Source organism: Xyrauchen texanus, chromosome 29 (assembly GCF_025860055.1).
Source record: "Xyrauchen texanus isolate HMW12.3.18 chromosome 29, RBS_HiC_50CHRs, whole genome shotgun sequence".
In the NCBI taxonomy this organism is placed as follows: domain Eukaryota; kingdom Metazoa; phylum Chordata; class Actinopteri; order Cypriniformes; family Catostomidae; genus Xyrauchen; species Xyrauchen texanus.
In genome coordinates, this window is record NC_068304.1 from 22,397,383 (window position 1) to 22,409,458 (window position 12,076).

At 36.3% G+C, this 12,076-nt stretch overlaps 1 protein-coding gene across 6 annotated transcripts in view; it reads left to right on the forward strand.

Annotated features, from left to right (window-relative positions):
• Positions 1–12,076, forward strand: part of LOC127622919 (rho family-interacting cell polarization regulator 1-like) — an 81,948-nt gene that overhangs the window by 23,894 nt on the left and 45,978 nt on the right. For 4 of the 6 annotated variants that reach the window (XM_052097081.1, XM_052097083.1, XM_052097086.1 and 1 more), the window contains exon 1: positions 4,239–4,411. The exons of 1 other annotated variant lie outside the window; for it this stretch is intronic. In XM_052097081.1, coding sequence (XP_051953041.1) covers positions 4,393–4,411 — 19 coding nt within the window. In that variant the 5' untranslated portion in view covers positions 4,239–4,392. Of the gene's footprint in view, positions 1–3,931; positions 3,960–4,238; positions 4,412–12,076 lie in introns of those variants that run through there. One more of the 6 variants, XM_052097082.1, reaches the window with a different exon arrangement.

A 12,076-nucleotide genomic window follows, 5' to 3' on the forward strand; every position in this document is an offset into this window, starting at 1 on the left:
GATATGCACAAAGTTTGCAACTTACCAAAAACAAAACAAGAAAAGTGGAGATTGATGGTAAAAAAAGGTCTTAAATATTGATTTGTTTCCCAACCACACCTATCTTATTGCTTCAGAAGACATGGATTAAACCACCGGAGTTATATGGATTATTTCAATGCTGAATTCAGAATTTGGCACCGATAGACATGAAATGTAATGTCTAAGGATGGCAGTGAGTGAATTATCTGAAGAAATGTTTCCGCAGGATGTTTGCATTCTGTAAAAATACATTGGATGCGACAGTCCAGCCAGCTGTCGTATGCAACAAATTCCATATTTCCATGAAAACATGAAATAGAGGTTAGGTATCAGCTAGGTACCGATAGGTATGAGTGAAGAAAAAATCTCTTTGCTAGACAGCTGGCAAATCATTAAATTGTCAGATTGCAGCGTTCTGCTATATTTCAGTTATTTTCGGACATGTATTTATCTTCTGTATTATTTAGTTGTTTTATAAAAATGTTTAAACCGAACAAAGTCTGGCATCATGTTGTTGCTTCAGTGCTTGGACTGAAACAATTTTTTTATGGTTTATGAGTGCAGATTTTTTTCCAAGTTTTCACATCAGACTGTAAGGGTAAATTTCAACTTACAAATGCAGATGTTTATTGTAAGTTCTCAAGTTTAAATTTACAAGATCTTGAGTTTTGCAACAGATTTACCTTCATAGAAATCAGCATTGGAAAAATGTGCACTCTTAATATTTTGAGTGACTCAATGGGTGTATTGAGTCAGCGAGCAGCCATAGCTTTACTCACTCAGGATCATTGATGGGGAATCTGTGAAAGTTGGTCTTTTCTCTTGATGTGATGATACCCGTGGACGTAATCTAATATTTTTCAGTAGGTTGAGGCATCCAGGAAAAGCACATGCAAGCACCATCTTGAAAAAAAAAAATACAAATACAAATCTATAGTAAAACCAATGCAGCTTCTGTATAACATTCCTCCTCCTTTTTTGTAAACAACACGTGCTTCGTTTTTTTTTGTATTACATCAGTTCTTACTTGAACTTGCCAATGCGTTTACGTCATGCAAGGGGCAGTACCGTTTGTACCGAGCACTGACTCCTTTTGATACACACACGCTGTCTGACATACACATGACTGCTTCCAAGTGCTCACCCACAAATGTGATATTTGGTGAAAATATTAATGCACAATTAAAATTAAAATCATAATATGTTCTAGAGTGATTACTAAACCACAAAAGGCTGCAATCTTATCCTGCATGAGCTGTTTGCTTTAACTTGTGAAGCAGATCACTCAGACACTGGAAAGTCCCCAGACATTGAGAATCGTTTGTGATGTGTGAGATGACAAAGCAGAGCACTGATCCACTGTGAAGTGCGCAGTACATGTAAACAATATATTTATATAATTAAATCACTGCATTTGCGCTCCAACGATCACCCTGGCCCATGTAGCAAACTGTTTATCAGGAGCATTTATCAGTGAATCTTTTATCAAAACCACACTTCAAAATAAAAGCTAGATGCCTGAAATTGAAGAAATTGGAACTGTATAGAAAAATGTAATATTCACTCTGGTAATATTAAAAATGGTAATACGTAATGATTAATAACAATAAATAAGCATTATTTGGACTGAATCGATACACTTTTTTTTATTAATCACACAGTTTTCTGTGATTAATTGCAATTAATCATGATAAATCGTGGTACATGAAAACATTAAAAACATCATCAAATATATTTACTTGATGCTTTGTCACAAAGAACTTGCAAGAAATTGGTTAGTCATTGTTCATTTAATTATGTAATGTTCATGTTAAAATATTTTTTGTTTTAATTATGATACATTTTTACAGGTATTAATCTTTGATCTAAGTATTTATATTATTTTTAGATACTAAGTATCTAATTAAAAGTTAGGCAATATCCTCTGCCATTTTATTTTTTAATAATATGTTAAAATGCGGATTCAAATAATATCAAACTTTATTGTTTAGAGAAATGTAAGTAGACGTTGCCAATGCATTATTAGAAACATACAGTTTGAAAACATATTGAATGCTGAAGTTTAATTTGCTGAAGTTTAAAATCTCAAAACTTTTATATTCTCTTGCTGCCATTCAGTCTACAAGTATGGCTAGCTGCAGCTTGCTAAACGACCATGTCTGTTAGTCTGTATCGCACACAAACTGGGTCTCACTCGGGCGGTTTTGCTTTTGAAAGTGGTTCAAATGAAAGTAAGTAAGCTTTTTTGGGGAGATGCAAAGAGATACAGTATGGCAGCTTGCCCGTATCTCTCACACACCTGTTATGCTACTAGCAAGTGAAGTCTTCATTCTCCATACAGTAAATCCCCTCCTGTGTTTATTTTGCTCAGGACAAGTGTTGTGCGTAATGAAAAGCATGCACTGCTCAGCCCATATAGGTGCATGGGTTTGTTCCTGGCAGGCAGCAGATGCCCTAAACTTGCCCCCACCCTAATCCTAACCGTATATGGAGCCTGTAAGGCTGAGTAGCCTGCCAGGAACAATTGGAGACTCCTTTAATTAATTGAACAAAAACTATTAATCACAGAAATTAAAACGTTAAATTTCTTAGCCCTAAGCATTATAGCTATAACAAACAAGAGTGCTGTTGTACTTAATAAAAGTTTGCTTAAAATGCAGTGGTATGTTAAAAAGTAATTGTTCTATTTTTTACTTGTTAAATGTATTTGATTAGACATAATTTTGTTTAAAATAAACTTTAAAAAATTCAGTGTGTCCCCTGACTAGTGCGATCAATTTTCTTTGTAAAAAATAAAAAAAGGAAAGCAGAATAAAAATAAATAAATAAATAAATAAAATAAAATACATTTTAGTTGGGCCCTACTTAAAAACAATTAAGCAAAGCATACTTAATTGAGAAACAGTTGAAGGAAACCTGCATTTGTTTTAATTTATTATTTACATTTAAATTGAACTTTTAAGTAGGCTAAAGGATTGTGTTTAATAACACATTAACATATTAGCATTTGTTTGCTGTGCTGTTGCAATTGGTATCGAGATATTTCACTGGTTTCGGTACTGACAACTAAAATGTTTGTATCGCGACAAAACTACTAATGCACATCCCTAATAACGGGCTTGAAATCGTGATCTAGCTATTGAAATGTCTTGCACCACTATTCAAGTTCCTTGTTTTGTGCAATTTTGATTATGTCTTCATATTCAGACCCACATTAAGTAAAAGACAATGGCTACATTTACATGTACACCAAAACTCAGATTATTGCAATAATCAGAGTAAAAGGAATAATTAGATTTAGATGTTTACAGGATTTGGACAAACCTCTTCAATCCAGTTTACATGCTACTTGGCAATACTCACTGAGAAATTATTAGCTGAGAAATGTGATGTTTTAATCCTTTTGTTATAAAAAATATTTAAAAAAAAAGTCTTGTTTCAAATATGTTTCTTTAAATACAGCTTGGCATAAGGAAAATTAGTCAGTCAGTTTGTAAGTCTACTTTTTTAAAAGACCGGTTAATAAGAGTCATTTTCGACTACACTGGAGGCGTCGTCTGTTTTGAAACACTAAAAAGAACTGGATCATATGAGTCATTTGTTTGTCGGATTACACTGGTTGCTATGTCTGCTTTTTTTTTCACTAAAAAGAAAGGGTTCATAAGTATCACTTGTTTGAATCGGAATACACGTGCAGGATATTGTTGCGCCTGTGAGGACAAACTCATTTGAAAGATGTGCTTGATATTGTTGTGTGGTATACAGTATTTTTATCTAACCAACATTCAATTTAGACTGCAAACGGACATTTACGACTCTGGAAAATATATTTTATTTTGCCGTGGTGCTGTAGATTCTGCATCTGCTGCTGCTGAATGCTGGGAGCACTATTGCTGAAAAATGGTGCAAGAAACTACCGTTTCACATGAAGCTGAGAAGTAAGAACAGCTTTTGTTCCGTGATGTTTTCTGACCTGATGGCATCATATTCATTATCAACTGTTGGAGAGCTTGAAACTTCTGAAATGAGTCTAGAGTGCGTTTATCATTAAGAAACCAAAAACAGACCCAATGCTGGAAAAGGGAGAGGCAGGAAGAGTGTGATGTCAGACAGGGAAGCAAACGGGAAACAGAAGGAGGGGGTGAGGGGGCTTCTGGCAGGGTGACGGCCTTACCATTTCCTGGCATCTTCTCTTTCTCTTTTTGCCAGTGCTGTGAGAGTACAATTAGAAGATGAGGGCTCAGAGAAGGCCACCATAGCTGGAACTGTGATTTTACTTTCTACTAGTCATTTACTTTAAAGAGTCTCTGAAAAACCTGAGGAACACTTCTTGTTTTATTCTTCAGATATCAGAAGACGACACTGCCAAACATGTACAGTGGATATGGAGGTACTACGTTACTCTTAAACTTTTGTTAGAGTGTCAGACACTTTCAGAGATATGATCTTTGTATTGACCATCCAATATAATGCTGATTTTAAATGTTACACAGATGTACAGTAAGAAATATTGATATAGAGACTTGGTCTTACTTGTGTGGCCAGCTGGAACGTATACTACAAAGATACATGATACAGTTCCTCACACTAGGAGTTTTGTATGTTTTGTCGCTAGGAGGGGAATTACATTTTCTTGATTTTGTCGTTGTCCAACACTGTTTCTGTACAGATGTTTCTGTCTTTTGGTGGAACCATTGAGGTCCATCCTCTTGGGAGAGATGTTCCATGGGCCCTCATGTTAAGTTTAAGTGTTGGTGATGGAGAGAGAGAGAGTAGACACTTAAAAGTCTGTTTACTTTTGGCTCCGGTTCAGCCTGGCACCTCAGGGTCATTTAGAACAAACACACAGGGAGGTCAGTAAGCTTAGCTGAGACCCCCTGGGCTTTACCTCTGGTTTACTTAAAGACCTGAGTATACTTGGGTTGTCCACGTTGCTGATGGCTCTGCTCACAGTATGTGTGACTTAAGTTTTGTCATCAGCACAGTCCACGTGGCCTGACTGGCCACTGCCCAGATTATCTCGACCCGCGGACGTGATCGACGTATGTGCGCATTGTCGGCGCTGGCTATTGGCTTCACTAAAAGAGTATCACAAATCAATTGTAGTGGGCATTAGGGCTGGCCGATACATTGAATACCCACAATTTAATTGCAATTATTTTGCTGAGGATATAAAATTCAACCATATTTTGAATATCGCATGATTTTAATGAGCCTTTTATTTGGTCATTAAATGTCATGGTGTGTGCATTAATAGACTGATTTCACGATCCTTCAGGGCTGTATAATTAATCAAAATAACATCAAAATGGAGATATGATCATATGTTGATTATTTAACTGCCAAAGTCTGAGATTAAATACAAATAAACATGATCTGCGTGCACTTCAGAATGAACCGGCGACCACTGATCTGTGTGCGCGTGGGGGCTCATGGGCTAGCTTTTATAGCGCAGTTCACCTGCATTGTGAAGTACTGCCAGTTCAAGCATTCGTGCAATTCCAAACATTAGCAACCGCTATAAAATTATTCTACAATTCTACAAATGCAGAACAGTAAAGGAGAATTTGACAGCGGTTCACAAGATGTGAAACTCATAACTGTCAAACAAACATTGCACTTTTCCTTTCATAATAAAAGCTCCTGGTGAAGGTGAAATAAACTCTACTGCAAACCCCAGTTTATGGTGAAGTAAAAAGGACAGAAATATATTCATTTATCTTTAACAAATTTTATCCTGAAAATATATTTCATATATAAATATAAATAATTTAATACCATGCAATATTCATCTGGTTTCCAAAAAATAAATAGTTTTTGCACACCTTGTTCATTCACAAAGAAAAATTTATTAGTAAAAATATATGAAGGTAAATAAGATTTGTATTAAGCTTCCATATATGTTTGTATGTTAAATAAAAGTATAAATGTGCAAATCAATGAAAATGATAACATTTTACTCTCCCTTGTCTTTAGTGAAAAACTGTTGGAAACATTCATTATTTTAAAATAGATTTTTATTTTATGCCTTTTGAAATATTAATTCTACATTGCTACATAGGCTGTTTAGGTGAAATTATGGTTCCTCTGATTTAAAAATAAAACCCACTTTTATGCTATTTCAGTGCAAAAACGTCATTATCGAGATATGTAATGAATATCATCAATTTGCTGAAAAATATTGATATATATATATATAAATATATAATTTCTGAAGCCATATCGCCCAGCCCTAGTGGGCATGCGTTGAACGTGTTCATATTCGTTCGTGGTCAGAAAAGTACACTTTTAAAGGCAATTAAGTTGGCTTGGTGATCCAGAATGCAGAAAAACTTTAAGGACAAGTAAACTTTAAGTATATACAGGTAATTAATGATTTCTCTTAACGTGACATAATCCAAAGAAGATTTGCTTTTGGAGGGGAGGAAAGGGGAAACAGAGTGAGTTTCTTGTTTCAGGCCTTGGCTCAGAGAATGAAAGGAAGGATACACCATGTGGAGCAAATGTTAAGTGCTAAGAGATTTCAAAAAGGCACATGACTATTATTAACTCTCACTGTGTTTGTTGGTCACATCCTGCTATTGAAAGGTTTGCACAGCAGACTTTCATGATGATATTTTATTGACAATGGTTAGCCTGAACTACTGCTGATAAACCAATATAGCCTATATGCTGTGCTGAAAAATCGGCTGATATTTGGCCATTTTCATTAGCACTGGCCAAGAACTGTCCAGGGTTCTGTGACTAGGACAGGCCCCACAAAGATCCTTTATAGTCTACTCATTAGGCCCAGGGAAGAAAATAAAAGTGTTGTGAAAGTATTTCCTGATTTCTTGTATTTTAGATCTTCAAACGAGATGTAACATAAAACAAAGGCAACCTGAGTAAACACAAAATACAATTTTTGAATATATATAATTTTTTTTTGAAGCAAAAATTCAACACCTAAATCACCCATGTGAAAAACTAACTGCCAATCTTAAACATAATAGGTGGTTGTGCCACCTTATAGCAGCAACAACTGCAACCAAATGCACCCGATAACTGAAGATCAGACTTTCATAAAGCTGTGGTATATTTTTGTCCCAATCTTCTTTGCAGAACTGCATTAGTTCAGCCACATTGAAGGGTTTTCGAGCATGAACTCCCTGTTTAAGTTCCTGAAACAGCATCTCAATGAGGTTCAAGTCAGGACATTGACTAGTCCACTCCAAAATTTTAATTTAGCTTCTTTTGAGCCATTAAGAGGTGGACTTACTCCTATGCTGTGGATCATTGTCTTGCTGCATAAGGCAGTTGCGCTTGAGCTTCAAAGGACTGATGACCGGATGTTCTCCATTATCATTTTCTGGTGGAGAGCAGAATTCATGTTTCCCTCAATTATTGCAAGTCACCCTGGCCCTGAAGCAACAAAGCATCCCCACACCATCACCACCATTCTTGACCGTAGGTATGATTTTCTTTTTGTGGAATTCTGTGTTTGATTTACGCCAGATGTAATGGGACCCCTGTCTTCCAAACAGTTTCACTTTTTTTGTTTTTTTTTGTGTCGCTGTACTCTTGGAGTCATTTTGGAAGGTTTACTACTTTGCCAAGTTTTCTCGATTTGGAGATAAAGCCTTTCGCTGTGGTTCTTTGGAGTCCCACTGCCTTTGAAATAGCTTTGTAACCCTTCCCAAACTGATGTATTTCAATCACCTTTTTCCTCATCATTTCAAAAAATTATTTCGACCTTGGCATAGTGTGCTACTAGGTGAGACCTTTTAGCCAAATTCATGCTGCTGAAAAATTTCTGTTTAGGTGTTGATTTGATTGAACAGGGCTGGCAGTAATCAGGACTGGCTGTGTCTAGTCCAGCTGAATCCCATTATGAATGCAGTTTCATAGATTTAGTAACTAAGGGAAAATACTTTTTCACACAGGCCCAGTGTGTATTGGATAACTTTTTTGTTTCAATAAATAACATTATCATTTAAAAACTGTATTTTATGTTAACTCAGATTGCCTTTTGTTTTATGTTAGATTTTGTTAGAATTTTGTAAACAAATTAGTATGAGATATACACAAAAACAGAAGAAATTAACAAATACTTTTTCACAGCACTGTATATATTAGGGCTGCAACCAGTGGCAGGCCATGCATTTAAAGGCTATGCCTTCGGTGTGATTCATGCCATTTAAGAAAACACAGTTTCACAATGAATAAGACACTGTATGCCTTTGGGCATAATACATTATATAGAAGCTAACTAGTAATACCAACTGACATTTTAAAAACACGTCCACGCACAAAAGCCAGAACTTGAAACAACACACAAAGTTCAAGCAAGCCTAATTTTAACTGCAGCATGACTGTTTTGTGAAATGAACGTCTCCCAAACAGACATTAAAAAAATATTAAATTTTTCATATGAATCTACCAAGGAGTTCTATTATACCTGGAAAAATCTATCTAACAATATTTGCTATTTAAATGTTGCTTATAAATTTAGTTTCATCAGGGTACACGGTTATGCTGCGTTCCATTCAAGTTGGATGTGGGATATTCCTACTTGATATCTCCGACCATAAATGCATTCCATTTCACGATATTCAGAAGATGACGTTTAAGGAAACAAAACTGCAATGCTCCCGTTAGCTTAGCAGAGGTTTGACTCTCATTAGAGATGTCTCCTAGCAACCCAACTGATAAACAATGCTGCAGTGCTAGCATTTGTGCTTCAGATGTATGATTATCAAAAAGATTATAATGATTTATACACCTGCATACCATTTATACATTTCAGCAGGCATCTTTAATATCATGTAATGTGGAAACAAACTCCTTTATCGATATTATTTAATAAAGTGAATGTTTATCACTTAATTTGTATATCTCCCTGAGTGTCGACATGTTTGTGTGACATCATGCCCCTGCATCTCAGCGAAGCCTACAAGTTGTAATTCTGACTTAAAGATGCATTCCATTGCACTTTTCCTAGTAAGAAGTTGTAAAATCCGACTTTCCGAGTTGAATGGAATGCAGCACTACTTTTCAAAACTTGATCTGACACTGAATGCTCAAGCAGCCTAATTTACACTTAGAAAACTCTATGCAGTCACACGAATGATTACATATCTTAGCATGCATGATCCCAATTTTAAAATGACATATAAAGAACACCACAAACCGCATAGAACTAAAATGAAAATAAAATTGTGGAGCATCATGGAACCAAATCTTAACAGAACAGAGCGCCACACAGTAAACTAGAAACTGCAGATCAGATAAATGCACGTGAAGTTTATGCGGACAGTTCTTTCATCAACACGCATGCTGCCCCGTCTGCTTTCACTTTTGCGCCCTGTCTGCGTGTTTATACGTCTCCCGCTGAACATGCTTAGATGCGATATACAATATGGAACAGCCTTTCTGTGCCATTCTGAGTAAATTCTAGAGACTGTTGTGCGTGAAAATCCCAGGAGATCAGCAGTTACAGAAATAATCAGACCAACCTGTCTGGCATCAACAAGCATCCATGCAATTATCTATCCATGTGATTGTTTAATCAGCCAATCATGTGGCAGCATTGTAATGTATAAAATCATGCACATATGGGTCAGGAGCTTAATGTTCACATCAACCATCAGAATGGGAAAAAATGTGATCTCAATGATTTAGACATTGGCATGAATGTTGGTGCCAGACAGGTTGGTCTGATTATTTCTGTAACTGCTGATCTCCTGGGATTTTCACACACAACGTTCTCTAGAATTTATGCAGAATGGTGTCAAAAACAAAACAGACATAAATGCCGTGTTGATGAGAGAAGTCAACAGAGAATGGCTAGACTGATTTGAACTGAAGTCTATGGTAACTCCGATAACCGCTCTGTACAGTTGTGGTGAGAAGAATTGCATTGGGTTGGTGCCGTTTTGGCAGCATGAGGGGGACCTACACAATATTAGGTAGGTGGTTGTAATCTTGTGGCTGATCGGTGTATATGCGAGAGAGGGGCTACTGGCTCCAACATAACAGAAAGCACTGTAAAGCTTACTTTTATTTTACAACCACTCATTATTTGTAGATCAGTGATTCTCATCTGGTTTTGCTTCGCAACTGAGATTCTACATTGGATATCAAGCAGAGACCTTATATCAATTTTTTATTATAAAATACGTAAACAGAAATGTCAATGAATAGTTATTATTACATTGATCTGCTAGGCCCAACAAAATGCAAAATGATTTACATTTACATTTTGTAAACGCATAATTGAATTAATAATATTTACCAATTTAGCTTAGAATATTATTTAACAGTGTAATGCATTGATCAAATCTGAACATTTAAATATATTATAATAGTATAAGGAATATTATTACGTCACAGATCAGTTTACACCAAAGCCTGTTTTGCTATCCCAACTATAGGCAGTTTAAAAGTTAAAAACATGATTAAAAACGCCAAAAGTGACTAATATGCCCCAGAAATGTAAAATGGCTTTGGCAAAAATGTATAATTTTTCTTTTTCTCTCTGCCATCAAACATTTGACATTTCATAATATTATATCCTAGTTGTTGGATTTAAAACCTCTGCAGAAAGAGTTGCTAATATGAGGTGTTTTTTTTGATTGGTTTTGTTTTAACCAGCTCTAAATAACAAGCTGAGTTATTCTGGGGAAAATTTTGCCCCTAATAAAAATTATTCTGACACTGTTTGTGACCTACCTGTTAAGAAACACTGGAGTAGATGAAAAGGTTAACTGTGGTTAGTATAGAGCTTCATAGTAAAGTGTGGATTTGTGAAACAGAGCCTGATAAGTCATCACAATAATTTGGGTTGTTTGAGAGAGTGTGTGAGGGTGTTTATGTTGGATTCCAGTTGGTTTGTTCTGGATGGGGGTGGGGAGGCCCTCAGGTGCTTTGTTGTTCTGGAATAGTCCTGGAGCGAGGCCATGCCGCCATAACAATGTAGTCATTCTGATCCACAGACTTTAGAAGCCCAGAGCCTGACCAGCTTTGATTATCATGAAAGCAGTTTACATACGGCTGGAGTGTCCAAATATGCCATAACTGGTGGCATTCGGCCTGCTGGACAGGTGGGAACCCAGCACAAAGCAACAATTGTCTAAAGGATTGGGCTTTGATGTTTATTTGTTCTCTGTAGAAGATTCCAGTGTATAAATGGAATATAATAGAAGTTTAGTTCTCACACAAGCCATGATGAAGAATAGGCAGAATGTGTCGCTTGCCTTGTTTACCTGCTGACACACAGGAGAAAAGAGGCCCACCAGAAGGTGTGTGTGTGCATTTTTTTTTTTTGTGTGTTGGTTTTATTTTATACGTTTTGCCAAGATTCGTTCTTATGCTGTTGATTTGAAATGGAGTTTGTTGCAAACTAACTTTGAAGTTGGAAGTGTGTAATTTTTTTCTATGTTCAAAATACTTTTCCCTATCCCACCTTAATACGTAGATACAACTGTAAGTAAGCCATTTGTAGACTGATTTCCCCTGTGGCATCCGTGGTGTTATCAAACCATTGCTTTGTTTGTTTTCGTGGCCTGACACAACAACATCAACTCAACCAATGTTGTGAGTTTGGGGCGGGACTATCTGTTTGGAAAGCTGTTGGTGTTCGGCCAATGGAAGATGGTGTAACGTTAAGGAAACCTGTTTGAAAAGGACGATTTTTGTGCAGTTCTATTAGGTGATGCTAGTGGTGCATAATTGGCACATTTCATCTTTGAGCAAATTACATTCTGTCATAGTTGGATAGAAATGGCTGATGTTATAGGGATGATGAAGGTAATTCAAAATACATATGTTTTCTTTACCTAGGACATTTTATATTGTTTGTGATTCTCCAAGCAATTGAAATGGATTATGTTATATCAGCAAAAGACAGCGATAAGGGTATCTCTGCCAATGGTTAGCTGCAGTTGTTAGTTCTCTGTCTTTTCTCTGTCAGACAGTGGAATATCCTGTGGGAAATGAAGAAATTCCACTCCACAATCTGTTTCCCCTCCTCCATGCTTGGTTCGTGTTAGCACAAAGGTTTTTATTTTTATTATCA